The sequence below is a fragment of the Rhincodon typus genome, chromosome 2, assembly GCF_021869965.1.
Source record: "Rhincodon typus isolate 14 chromosome 2, sRhiTyp1.1, whole genome shotgun sequence".
In the NCBI taxonomy this organism is placed as follows: Eukaryota; Metazoa; Chordata; class Chondrichthyes; order Orectolobiformes; family Rhincodontidae; genus Rhincodon; species Rhincodon typus.
The window spans coordinates 38,599,519-38,614,432 of NC_063333.1; the positions used below are offsets into that span (position 1 = coordinate 38,599,519).

Genomic DNA, 14,914 nt, shown 5'->3' on the forward strand with positions numbered 1-14,914 from the left:
ATCCAGCCCTGCACCTTGTTGTCTCGGATTCTCCAGCATCTGCAGTTCCTACTATCTCTGATTCGAGCTTTTCCAACAACTTGTGTTTTTGTTTCTGAATTATACATGCGCAGTTCTTTCGGTTTTTATTTGCTGTTGATTTATAGTTCTCGTAACAATTCGTCATACTTTCAAAAATGTGCTTTCAAGTTTTGATATGTTGCACCATCAGAGCTCACTCCCTATTTCAAATAGCCCAAAAACTGAACTTTGTGAGCATTTTGTTTTTGTACCTAAAATACAAGTTGGAATTCTGACACTTTGGTCCTCCTAATGTACCTACATCTCTTTGTATGTCATACATCAATGAGAGATTTTATTTTGAAGACAGATTGCGTTTTGGAATGTGATTCGGAAACAATACCTGCGAACATGAAATGTAAAGTATTTCGAGGTATTCAGCCACCTGGGGTCGCAACCAGTTGGGTCATAAATTTTCTTTTAGAAGTTTGTATTTCAGTTGTACGCTGTTTTGTAGATTGATATGTCTGTTGTGGCAACCGCTCTGATCTCATTAAAACGTAACGTGGGGTACTGCATACAGCCCAAATCCGCAGTAAGCACCGACAATATTTCTTTCCCGCACGTCGAGCACCTTGGACTGCGGACGCTCTGGTAACAAGCCGCCAACGCTCAATGCGCCTGCGCACTTGACTCCTGTGTTTTCTCGTTCAGGCACATTCAAGGACAGCTCCTTGGTGGGGTGAAGGGTCCTTCCGGTAGCTCCAGCCGGTTACCATAGTGACCTCCGTAGCGATCGAGCCGGCCGGCTAAGAAATGGCGGCTGACACAACTCCACTGCAGTCGGTGCACAGCAATGATCAGGACTTAGTCCTGTTGTTGTCTTATTCTTCCGGAGCCAACCGTTTCTCTGGGTAAAGGCAGTTCTGATTTGTTATTGTTCGCGGACGGGAGTGCTGTTTTTAAACATAAACAGAAATTGCTGGGAAAATTCAGCAGGTCTGACACTATCGGTGCAGAAAAAGCAGAGTTGACGTTTCGGGTCCGGTGACTCTTCTGCAGAGCGTTTTCTAGTTGTGTTAATCGTGATTCTCCACTTCTGAACAGTCACTCTGTGTAAACTACTGTCAAAATTACGGCCTGCCGCCAGTACCACCGGGAAAAAAAAACTTGCTATAGCCTTTAGCAAAAAAAATGATCTTTGTTCCTTCATTTCCGACATTTAACAGGCATCTGGATGGTTCCATGAATAGGGAGGAAATAGAGGGATTCGGATCGAACAAGGGCAGAAGGTTTGTTTTTTTTAGTCAGGTCATGATGATCGGCACAGGCATGGAGGGCCGAAGGGCCTGTTCCTATGCCGTACTACTTTTTTGTTCTTTTTTATTCTCTTTTCCTTTTGCCAATTGGCAGATTGTCCACCCCCCTGTTTAAAGGGCTTGTTGCCCTTATGGTGGGAAGAGGTTTAATGGGGAAACTCTGGAACATTACAATTTAACTGCCCATTGCTCCTAGATACAATGGCAGTCTAGTGCAGGTTGCAGTGAACATTACAGAAATGGTCAGTCCCACTTGACTGTGCACCTCCCAATATGTACTATGGGTGGGGGATACTCAATATTGATCAAGAAACTGAATTTTCCCATTATATCCGCAGTCCGGCTGATTTCGGGTCATGCACGTGGCAGGACGTTGGGTGCGATATTCCCAGGGGTGCACAATTGAAAGGCTACCTCTGCAACGGTTGACAGATTGGGATGCCTGGGGAGGTGGGGGCATGACTATCGTGGGCGGGACATTTAGAGCAGCTGAAGTGGAGGGTGGCCAGTAGATTAATCTGAAGGTCGTGTGCTGATCAAATGGATGGAGAAGGAAACATACAGCTGATTAGCAGCTAGTTCGACTTGCCCAGCACCGTCTAGTCGCTCCGTCTGCAGGTGAAAAACAAACAATTCAAAGCATTTGTTCTGTGTTTGCCAATGCTGCTCTTTAAAAGTGACAAGGCATGTGAATCTCTTGGCATTCATGTGATTCGATGACCTGCAGACAGTTTGGGTTGTATACGGGCCACTAAGTTTCCTGACCTCATTACAACCTTAGTTCAAACATGGACAGAGAGCTGAATTCAGAAATAATGTGAGTGACTGCTCCTGACTTCAAGGCTTCATTTGACCAACTGTAGAATCAAGGAGTTGAAGCAAATCTGGAGTCAGCGGGAATCAGGTGGAAAACTTTCTGCTGGTTGGAAACATGCCTGACTTAAAGGAAGGTGATTGTTGTTGTTGTTGTTCGAGGTCAGTCATCTCAGCTGCAGTTTCTCAGGTTAAATATTTTCTATTCAACCTGTTCAGAGATGTTATTACACACAACTGGAGCAAGTGAAATTTAAACCCAGGCTTTCTAGTCCATACAACAACTTTCTAGTCCATAGGTAGGGACTCTATAACTGTACACAAAAGCCTCTAGCAGTTCCTCAGGTAACTGTCCTAGACCCAACCATTTCCAGCTGCTTTATCAATGAGATTTCCTCTGTTGTAGAGTCAGAAGATTCCTTGAATACATTCATGCCATAAGATGCCAGGCAATAACCATCTCCAATAAGAAAGAATGTAACCATTGTCCCTTGACATTCAATGGCAGTAGCTTCACTGAATCCACCACTATCAACATCTTGAACTGGACCAGTCATATAAAGATGGTGTCTGTGAGAGCAGTTTAGAAGCTAAGATTAACTGTAGTGATTAACTCATCTTCTGACTCTCCAGAACCTGCCCACCATCTACAAGACACAAGTCAGGAGCGTGATGGAATACTCCCCATTAACTTGGATGAGTGTAGCTCCAGCAATACTCAATAACCTTGACACCATCCAGGATGAAGCAGTCTACTTGATTGGCAGCACATCCATAAACATCCACTCCCTCCACCACTGACACTTAATAGCAGCAGTGTGTACTACCTACAAGATGCACTGCTGAAATTCACCAAGGTTCCTTAGAACCTTGATGATAGAGCAGGACAAGGACTATGAATAAACAGGAAGACCACCACAAGCAAGTTCCCCTCCAAGCAACTCACTATGAGACTTTGAAATATATCACCATTGTTTTAATGTCACTGATTAAAATCCTGGAACTTGTTGCCTAACTGCATGGTGGGTCTACCTACAAAATATGAACTGCAGTATTTCAAGAAGGCAGTTCACCTGACCTTCTCAATAGCAATTAGGGATGGGTAATAAATGGTGGCAGCAGCCAGTGACACTCATTCTCATGAGTGAGTTTAAAAAAAGACAAGATTCCATTGAGAAGGATCACCGGACCTGAAATGTTAACTCTGATTTTTTCATCACAGACGCTGCCAGACCTGCTGAGCTTTTCTAGCGACTTCTGTTTTTGTTCCTGATTTACAGCATCTGCAGTTCTTTTGGTTTTTATTTAAGATTCCATATATCACTGACTAAATTTCACAATCTTTCAAAAATGTTTAATGGCCTTGATAATAAACCTTAATTGTCTTTTAATCACGGATATATTGGTTAGCCTGGGCCAGAGCTACGTTGGAAAAATGCAGGAGGATGGAAACACTTCATAGAGTGAGAAAATGTAATTTTATGCAACTTTCTCTGCTCCCCAACCAATGCCCCCACCCGAAAAAAAAGTCTGGGAACCCTGACTGAGTGTTCATTTCATACATCTTTGCAATTAAGGCATATTGCATCAATTTATTTATTGGAATTAAATCTGATCAGTATAGGTCAAATTTGCTTGGGATTAAATTGAGAAAGCCTTCAGCATCACGTGCAGTGTGCTTCTCTCTGCATTTAGCATTGTAAATTTTCATTTTCTAAACTATTCTTTCCTTACTCCATTTCCTAACTTCCATCTCTCATATTTGAACAACATAAGTTAATTGTGTTTTTTCTCTTTGAAAGGATTCCATATTCCATAAATTATATAATGTCAAGAAAACTGCCAATTGATTTGTTGTAATTGATTTATTTGGTTTAACAGCATTATCTGTGCTGTTATTGAGTGACAACTGTTTTACAGTTGTTTGAACTACTTGACATGATATCAAGAAATGAATAAAGCCAACAGATTCTGCAAACATTATAACCCTGGTACTCTTCTGGCAATCGTACTGATATCTTGTGTTCCAGGATCAGCTGTAGCCTTAGCCAAGCTCTTTCATACTGTGACAACACTGGAATTTACATACAATGAGGAAAATTGTCCAAAATAAGTCCTGCACACAAAAAAGCATGGCAAATCCAACCAATTATGTCCCTATCAGTCTACTCATGATCATTGGCAAGATAATGGAAAGGTTACAAATAGTGCTGTCAAGCAGCACTTATTCAGTAATAACCTTTTCACTGATGCTCAGTTTGGTTCCATCGGTACAACTCAGCACCAGATCTCATGACAGCCCTGGTCCAAACATGAATAAAAGAGCTGACTTCCAGAGATGAGGTAAAAGTGACTGACCTCGATATCAAGGCAACATTTGACTGAGAATGATACCAAGGAGCCCTAACAAAACTGAAGTAAGTGGGAATCAGAAGAAGAGTCTCCACTGGCTGGAGCCATAACTGGGGTGGCACGGTGGCTCAGTGGTTAGCACTGCTGCCTTACAGCACCAGGGACCTGGGTTCGATTCCACCCTTGGGTGACTGTCTGTGTGGAGTTTGCACATTCTCCCCGTGTCTGCGTGGGTTTCCTCCAGGCGCTCTGGTTTCCTCCCACAATCCAAAGATGTGCAGGTTAGGTGGACTGGCCATGCTAAATTGCCTGTAGTATTGGGGGATGTGTAGATTAGGTGGGTTATAGGGGGACAGGTTTGGGTGGGATTCTCTGAGGGTCGGTATGGCATGTTGGACTGAAGGGCCTGTTTCCACACTGTTGGGATTCTATGATCTATGATTCTATAACAAGCACAAGAGAAGACAGAGATAGTAAGAATAGCTGATGCTGAAGTCAGAGATAACAGTGTGGAGCTGGAGGAACACAGCAGGCCAGGCAGCATCAGAGGAGCAGGAAAGCTGGCATTTCAGGTCAGGACCCTTCTTCAGCAATGGGGGAGCTCTAAAATAAATAGAGAGAGGAGGCGTGGGGCTTGGGAAGGTAGTGGGGTGGGATGGTGATAGGTTGAGTGCAGGTAGGCAGTGGTGGGGATTAGTCAGTGAGGTGGGACAGAAGACGGACAGGTTGTGTCAGGTCAAGGAGGTGGGGATGAGAGGGAGGGTTGGTCATGGGATGAGGCCGGGGTTGGGGAGATTTTGAAACTAGTAAAGTCCGCATTGAGACTGTTGGGTTGTAGATTCCTAAGGTGGAATATGAGGTGCTGCTCCTCCAGTTTCCGAGTGGCGTCATTGTGACACTGGAGGAGGCCCAAGATGGACGTGTCGTCCAGGGAGTGGGAGCGGGAGTTGAAATGGTTTGCAACTGGAAGGTGTTGTTGTTTGTCATGAACAGAGCGCAGGTGCGCTACAAAGCAATTTCTGAGCCTCCACTTGGTCTCGCCGATGTAGAGGAGGCCACATCGGCAGCAGCGGTAGACCACATTAGCGGATGTGCAGGTGAACATCTGTCTGATGTGGAATGTTTTTTTGGGTCCTTGGATGGAGGTGAGGGGGCAGGTGTAGCACTTTCTGTGGTTGCAGGGAAAGGTGCTGGGCGTGGTGGGGCTAGTGGGGAGTGTGGAGCGGACAAGGGAGTTGTGGAGAGAGCGGTCCTTATAGAAGGCAGATCGGGGTGTGGAGGGAAATATATCCTTGGTTGTGGGGTCAGATTGCAGGTGGTGGAAGTGGCAGAATGATGCATTGAATCCGGAGGTTAGTGGGGTGATACGTGAGGACAAGTTGTGTTTGTTGGACGTTGATTATCTCAGTCCCAGGACGACACTGCAGGAATTCCTCTAAGTGGTATCCTAGGCCCAGCCATCTTCAGCTGCTTCATCAATGACCTTCCCTCCATTATAAGGTCAGAAGAGAGGACGTTCGCTGATGATTGCACAATGTTCAGCAATATTAACAACTCAGATAAGTAAACAGCCCATGTCACAAGCAGCAAACGTTGACAACATCAAGGTTTGAGCAGATTATTACTAAGTAGGATTTGCATCCCAAGTGCCAGACAATGACCATCACCTACAAGTGAGAATCCAAATATATCCCATTGATGTTCAACACCTTTTCCATTGTTGAGTCCCTGTCTAACAATATCCTGATTTACCAGAAACTGACTGGGCTAGCAATATAAAAACAATGGCTACAAGAATAGTAAAATGTTATGAATTTATCGGCAATAACTAACTTTCTGATTTCTGAAGCCTGTTCACCATTTAGAAGGCACAAGTATGACGGAATATCCCTCACTTGTCTAGATGGGTTCAACTCTAACAGCACTCAAGAAGTTTCACACCAATTCGGAGAAAGCAGCCTGATTGGTTGCCACCCCATCCAGCACCTTCAATGTTAACTCCTGTCATTACTGATGCACAGAGGCAGCAATGTATGCCATCAACAAGATGTATTGCATGAACTCGCCAAGCTTCCTTTGAAGCTTCTCCCAAACCCATGACCTGTACCACTTTGAAGGACACGGGCAGCAGATACATAGGAACAACATCACTTGAACATTCCTCTCTGAACCACATACCATCCTGACTTCCAACTACATTGCTACTTCTTCACTGCCTTGAGTTCTATGTTCTGTTGCTGCTTCCCTAACAGCTTTGTGGGTGCACCTACACTACAGCATTCAGTCTATAGTGATTCTAGAAGGCAACTCACCACCACCATTTCAAGGGCAATTAGACATGAGCAATAAATACTGGTCTAACCAGTGATCTGCATATTCCATGAACAGATGAGACAAAGTTGCAGTATCTTAGTATTACTTCTGTCACATGTTCTAAATTTTTCATTCCAGCTCTGGGCCCTCAAATTATTTGAAGGTTGGCTTCTTTAAGACAGATCGCGCCACTCAAACTGATGCCAGTGACATATTGGAACTGAAGAAAATGAGTAATGAAGTTGAGTCATTAGTAAAGGTACTCAAATTTTATTCAGCCTTGAGACCATAGTGCTCAATATTTAAATAAAAGAATATATTGCTATAAGATGACAGTAAAAGAACAGCAGCAGCATGGATACAAAATTAGTAATAGGACAGAAAGCATAGAAGGGGGAGATTTGAACATGAAGAAGTCATTGTACCCTTTTTTATATTTTCTAATCAACCTGATCACAGATGTTGTTAGGCATCTCTGGTGAAGTGATTGTAAATGATGCATCTCTCAGGTTTTATTTGTATCATTGTACTTTTTTAATGAATGTGTTCAGATAATTCACCATTTTGGTAATAAAGAATTAGATAGTTGAGAGTGAAAATAATATTGTGCCTCAAAGTGAGTAACTACTTGATTGTTGCAATTTAACGATGCACAGTATCAGAAGATAGTAAGTGAAACTTAAGTAGGATTAGGCCAATCATCCTTTTGAGCTTGCTCTCCCAGTCAAGTTATTTTGAAATCAACCTGCTTAGATGTGTTATTACATGCCTCGAGAGAAGTAGGACTTGAACTAGGTCTCCTGGCTCAGATGAAGGACACTCTCATGGCACTAAAAAGCCCTTGCTGTACCAGTAAATTCTCTAATCAACTTACTCAATTATATGATTATCCACCTAGGAGTAGATGGGACTTGAACCCATACCTTCTGGCTCAGAGGTCTGACTTGAACCCAGTTCTTCTGGCTCAGTGGAAGGGATATTACCACTGCAACACAAAAGACTGCTCTGCAAGTCACAGTTGATCCACCTCACCTGCATCTTCTTGTACTATCAACTTTTGTTAGAGAATGCTTGTGAAAGATATCTTCAGAGGCCGGCATCCCATCATTAATCATCCTTTATTTGCAAATGCATAGCCTTGCCTCTCACTGAGTCAGACATTCGGGCCCCCAATATACCTAACATTCATCCTTTTATGTCAGTCAGGTCCCCCTGATTGGACCAGATTAACAGCCCCAGTCGGGATTTCATATTCTGTAAGGTCCAGTTAGCTGACCTTGTTACAATCACTACAGCTTGTAAAGTGCCTCCGGCATTTTATTAATGTTCCATACAAATGCACATTTCTATACTTGTACTATCTCCATTTGTCTTAATTCTTGATTTCCACCTTGCATAAACTCACTGATTGGGCATCCACAGCTCTCTGGGGTAGAGAATTCCAGAGGCACAGTCTTTTTGAGTGAAGTAATTTCACCTTATTTCAGTCCTGCATGACTGACTGCTTATTCTGAAACCATGGGCTGGATTGCCATGGAGTCAGAAAGACTTTGTCGATCTTTAAAGAAGGCTGGCATGACTTAGAAACATAGAAAATAGGAGCAGAGGTAGGCTACTTGGCCCAGCAAGCTCACTCTGCCATTCATCATGATCATGGCTGTTCCTCCATCTCAGCACCACATTCCCAATTTATCCCAATTACCCTTGACGTCTTTAGTTTCAGAAATGTATTGTTGTGGTAAATCCTTTAGGAAAAAATATATTCTGTGATTTCATCTCCACAGCCTTTTGTGGCAGAGAATTCCATAGGGTCACCACCCTCTCAGTGCAGAAATTTCTCATATCTCAGTACAAATTGGCCTGTCACGGGTCCTGAGACCATGACAGTAGATTACCACCAGTCCAAAGTTCTTTGATTTTTAAAATAATCTCTTATGTGGGACTTAAAAGCTTTCTGAAAATCCAAATATGCCATATCCTTGAGTTCTCCCTCATCTTTTCAACAAGATACATACAAAAATTCTAGTATTTTTGTCAAACATGATTTCTCTTTATTAAATCCATGTTGACTTTATGTAATCCCATTGGTGTTTTAAGTATCCTGTTATTGCATTCTTTCACATAGATTCCAGCATTCTCCCTACTGTGATTAGTCTACAGGTGTGTGATCCCCAGTTTTCTCCCTCCCTTTTCAAACAATATGGTTATATTTGTTACCCTCCAGTCTGCTAAAACCATTCTTGAATCTACAAAATTTTGGAAGATGACACCAATGCATCCACTGTTTCCATGGTGACCTCCTTTAGGACCCTGTGGTATAAATTATCAGACGCCTGGGGATTCGTTTTTTTATTTATTCATGGGATGTGGGTATTACTGGCCTGGAGAGTATTTATTGTCCGTTCTCTGTTGTCTATTTGCCTTTGAGATTTAACAACTTTCAATCTGATCAATATTTCCAGAACTATTTTTTTAAACTAATATTAATTTCCTTCAGTTCCTCCTTCCCAAAAGACCCTTGCTTTTTGAGCATTTCTGGGAAGTTTTTGTATCTGCTCCTGTGAAGACAAAGCAAAAGGAATTGTTTAAATTCTGTAAATTTTCTTGTTCTTCGTTATCAATTCTCCTGTAAGGGGCTTATATTTGTCTTCAATAATTCTTTTTGTTTACATGTTTAATAGAAGCTCTTACAGTCTGCTTTTATGTTCCTTGCAAGTTTGCTCTCATACTCTATTTTTCCTGTCTTAATCAACTTCTTGATTGACATCTAGTTCTAATTCTAAACATTTTTCAATCATCAGGTTTGCAACTTTTTCTAGCAATTTGACTCCCCTTTGGATTGAATACTATTTGTAATTTCTTTTGGTAACCATGGTTTGGCCACTTTCCAAGTTGTCTCCTTTCATCTGAAAGAAATTGATAGCTGCTGAAATGCATACATTCATTACTTAAATATGAACTGTTGCTTGTAAACTGTGATGCCTTTTAGTGAAGTTACCCAGTCTATCGTAGCCATTTAAGTTTAGATTAGAACGCTGGTTTTGGATTGGAGTACTTCACTTTAACCCAATGTAGATCTCCCAAAACAAAATATTAATTGTCTCCTTATTGCACAATACTACATTTAGAATAGCCTGCTGTAGTGAATCTTCTCTGAACTAACTCTGATGCCAGTATATCTTTCCTTAGATAAAGGGCCCAAACTGATCACAGTATTCCAGATGTAGTCTAACAAGTGCATTGTGTAGTTTTAACAAGATTTCCCTATTTTTATACTCTATTCCTTTTGAAATAAAGGCCAACATTCTATTTGTCTTCCTTATTACCTGCTGAACTTGTATGCTCACTTTTTATGATTTATGCACATGGACTCCCAAATCCTCTGTGCCGTACCTTTCTGCAGCCTGTCTCAACTTAAATAACATTCAGCTCCTTGATACCTTTTGCCAAAATGAATAACCTCATACTTTACAACATTATATTCCATCTACATATGTACATACATTATATATTTCTAAATGCTCTGCTATTATATCCTTTACAATACACTCTAACAGTTTCCTAATAACATATGTTAAGCTGACTGACCTGTAGTTGGGGCTTCGCAGTTTTTTTTTTTGTCTTCTTCCATTTGTGAATAATGGGCAGTTTTTCAACCTTCTGAGATTTTTCCAGAGTCTAAGAATTCTTAGAAGTTCACTACCAGTGCATCCACCATTTGTGTAGCTACTTCTTTTAAAATGGCAGAATGCATCTCATCAGGTCCAGGGACTTACCAGTTTTTGGCCTCACTGGTTTCCCTAGTACTTTTCCGCTAGTGATAGTTATTATGTTTATTTCCTCTCCACATTTAGCCCCTTAATTCCATTTTTTGGAATGCCATTACTATCCTCTACCATAAAGATTATTGCAAAATATTTATTTAACTCGGTCTGCCAATGGTTATCCCATTACTATTTTTCCACTCTCATTCTGTAAGGGGCCTATGTTCACTTTAGCCTGTCTGTTTCTTTTTATATATTTAAAGAAGAGTTTGTTGTCCATCTCGATGTTTCTTACAAGTTTACCTGCAAAGTTTATTTTATTCCATCTTTATTTATTTCAGCCATTTTTTTCTTGGTTTTAAAGAATTCCCAATACTCTGGTTTACCACTAATCTTTGCCACATTGTATCTTATATCTTACAATTTGATGCCATCCTAAACTTCCCTGGTTAACCATGGTTGGCTTATCCCCTTCCTACAATCCTTCTTTCTCATTGGGATGTGTTTTCTTGTGAACCAAGAACTATTTTCTTAAATGTTTGACATTATTCCTTAACTTTCTTTGCTGCTAACATCCTTTTCCCGGTCCTCTCCAGCTCACTCTGCTCTCATTCCTGTTCATTTATTTAAGTTTAGCACACTTATTTATGACCCATGTTTCTCCCTTGCAAACAGAATGTTAAATTCTACCATATTATGGTCACTGATTTTTAAAGGATCTGTTACTTTAAGATCATTTATCAAACTTGCCCCATTACACATCACCGGATCCAAAAAGCCTGATATCTGTTTGAATACTGAACATATTGTTCTAGAAAACTGTTCTGAACACACTCTATGAAATCTTACTGGTGCCTACCTTTGCCAATTTTCTTTCCCAATCCATCAGAAGATTAAAGTCGCTCATGACTAGTGTTCTCCTTTTTTATATGATGTCATTATATCCTGATTTATTCTCTTATTGCATCAAATAGCTAATGTAGGCGGCCTGTAGACTAATCCTGCGTCTTCTTCCCTTTGTTATTTCTGACCTCCAGCCATATGGATTCTACATCTTCTAATCCAAGACCATTTCTTGTTCTTGTACTTATTCTATCCCATACTAACAAAGCTTCTCCACCATTTCGTTTATGCCTGTCCATGAATATTTAGTTTTCAGTTTCGATCTTCTTGTGGATAAATGTGAGGTTATTCACTTTGGTGGCTAAAACAAGAAGGCAGATTATTATCTGAATGGTGACAGTTTAGGAAAAGGTGAAGTGCAACGAGACCTGGGTATCTTGGTGGAACAGGCGCTGAAGGTTGGCAGGCAGGTACAGCAGGCAGTGAGGAAAGCTAATGGCATGGTGGCCTTCATAGTGAGAGGATTTGAGTATAGGAGTGGGAATGTCTTGCTGCAATTGTACTGGGCCTTTGGTCTCCTAGTCTGAGAAAGAATATTCTTGCTACAAGGGAATCTAGCAAAAGTCCACCAGTCTGATTCCCGAGATGGCAGGATTGACTTATGAAAAAAGACTGAATCAGTTAGGCTTGTACTCATGGGAATTAAGAAGAATGAGGGGGGATCTCATAGAAACATATAAAATCCTGATGGCACTGGACAGGCTAGATGTGGGACCAATGTTCCCGATGTTGAGGAAGTCCAGAACTAGGGGTCACAATCTAAGAATAAGGGGTAAGCCATTCAGAACTGAGTTGAAGAAGAATTTCTTCACTCAGAGAGTTGTGAACCTGTGGAATTCTCTACCACAGAAAGTTGTTGGGGCCAGTTCATTAGATATATTCAAGAGGGACCTGATGTGGCCCTTGTGGCTAAAGGGATCAAGGGTATGGAGAGAAAACGGGCAATGGGATACTGAAATTGCATAATCATGTTGAATGGTGGTGTGGGCTTGAGGGGCCAAATGGCCCACTGCTGCTCTTATTTTCAATGTTTCTATGTAACCATGTCTCCGTAATGGCTATAAGGTATCACCCATTAAATTGTATTTGTGCCTTTAGTTCACTTATTTTGTTCTGAATACTCTATGTAAAACACCATTACTTTTTTTTTCACTACTTTTCCCCTTTATCACCCTGTTTACTGCTGTTTTTCTATATTTGTGCATTCTGTGCTTTCCAACCCCACTTTACATATTGCTATTCAAATAGCTGTCCTATATGTTGCTATATCTTTTTGTTTGTAAGCCTATATTTTTCCTCTCCAAAACCCTCCACCATCTAATTAATTTAAAGCCCTATCTACAGCCCTAATTATTGGATTTACTAGGTCACTGGTCTTGGCACAGTTAAACTGAAGTTTGTCCCACTGGAGCAACTCCTGTCTAGTCCAATACTGGTACTAGTGCCCCATGAACTGAACATCATTCCACTCACATGCATTTAACTCCTTGACTAATTTCTTTGCCGGTTTACTTGTAGTTTAGGCAGTAGTAATTCAGTTCTACCTTGGAGGCTGCGCTCTTAATTTAACTCTAGCCTGTTCAAGTTTTTCCAGCAGAACTTCCTTTCTAGTTTATCAAAATTGTTAGTATCAAGGTGGATGACAACAACTAGCTCTCTCTGCTCCCACTCCAAGATCTGCCCTCCCCCCGCCACCGAGGAGACATACTTAACTTTGGTGCCAGGCTGGCAACACAGCCTTTGGGAGTCATGCTCACAGTTGCAGTGATGAGTATTTACCTCCCTAATTTTGCTGTTTCTGTTCAACTGCTACATTACAATTTCTTCCCCGCATTTGAACGGCTGCTTTTACAGAGGTTAGCAGCAAAGATGGTGCTGTAGTCAGTTTGCTTGTCCTCCCTTCTGTCCTCAATCTTGTTTGCATAGCTTGCAAGAACCTCATAACTGTCGAGTTGAGGCTCATCAATTGCAACTCTCTGGGTCCCAATAACTCCTTCTTCTGCAGTGAAACACTCCTGTCCCTGGTCACAGACCAAATTTGAATTATTTAACCTGAGGAATTTGATCGCCCTTTGGATCAAAGAGCCTAAGTAACTTCCCCTTCCCTGATGTGTCACAATGTCTTCAACTTGGCCTCCAGATCCTCAATTTGGATCTGAAGTTCCTCGAGCTGCAAACCCTTCCTACAAAGGTGTTTATTTTGAATCACCTTGGTGACCAGCCAATTCCAAATGCTGCAGCAACAATGAATTACCCATTCTGCAATCACTATTATATTGATTTACTTTAGAAATTACCCTAGGTTCTCTGCTCTATACATTTTACTGTACTGATATATTATATTAAAAAAGTCATGACAGATGGGGAAATTAGTGCCCCACTTTGCAGGAAGGATCATAGTGGTCTAGGTGGATGGAGTGACGCTGACATGGAATAGTAGCCTGGTCTGAGGTTGACATCTGGGTTAAAGCAGTCTTAGCTGTCTGGAAGAATTCCAGTACTATAGGAAGAATGTCAATGACCTTCTCCACTTTGCCAGGATAAGTGCCACCATCTTCTAACCCAACACGTGCTCTCTGTGCTGCCTACTCAGTCGCTTGGAATACTTCCACACCTGCACTAAAGTAATAGTTGTGCCACCCACTTTCATCTCCTGTCACTCTCTTATTCCTGGAGGAAAAAAGCCACAATAGGGCAGAAAAAAATCATGACATGTTTGCAGCATTTGGCTCCTCACCCCTTCTGAGGAGAGAATCCTGACTGTGACCACGTTTCCCTCCCTTGAACAAGGCCTGGACTACCCTTGACTTACTATGCTGGGAATCCCTGAGTGAACACTGTTCCCCTTGACTTGATTGAGCCTGTTGATAGCTGTGACTAATTTCCTGGCTTTGTATCTATGCTAAGCAGCAACGCAAGACAACAGTAATATGAGTCTGTTGTCGATGGATAAGGGAGTGGGGGGGAAGCAAAGCACAAAAAGACAAGGCATTGAAAATGCTGGAGTGTCCAGGTAGGCAATGAAACCAAGTGAAGAACTCGGTAATACAGCCTGGTCCAGTCCATAAGCTCCCTGTATGTATACGAGCTCAGTGTCCTTGCTGCAGCCTTACAATGATGGTTTCCAGTGCATCCTGCGATAAGTTCATAAAGGCTGGGATATGTCAGATACCAATGTCTGTGAATAGGGGTTACACATGGCTCATACCACTGAAGCATGCCTGGTGATGTTGGTGCCTGTTTCCAACATGGAGGTCATTCAGAGCAAGTAGTAAGCTCTATCTGCCAGGTGCTCACTCTAGTTTCGTTGTGGAGTTTACTCAATGTATAAACAAAAATCAAAAGAACTGCGGATGCTGTAAATCAGAGACAGAAATAGAAATTGCTGGAGAAACACAGCAGGCCTGGCAGCATTTGTGGAGAGAAATCAGAATTAACATTTCGGGTCGA

General features: G+C 41.7%; 1 protein-coding gene across 1 annotated transcript in view; it reads left to right on the plus strand.

The window, feature by feature from the left end:
- The first annotated feature begins 799 nt into the window (after positions 1-799).
- LOC109937698 (uncharacterized protein C10orf67, mitochondrial-like) overlaps positions 800-14,914 on the plus strand; it is a 246,365-nt gene continuing 232,250 nt past the window's right edge. The window contains exons 1-2 of the mRNA XM_048612718.1: positions 800-914; positions 6,936-7,056. Coding sequence (XP_048468675.1) covers positions 817-914; positions 6,936-7,056 — 219 coding nt within the window. The 5' untranslated portion in view covers positions 800-816. The remainder of the gene's footprint in view (positions 915-6,935; positions 7,057-14,914) is intronic.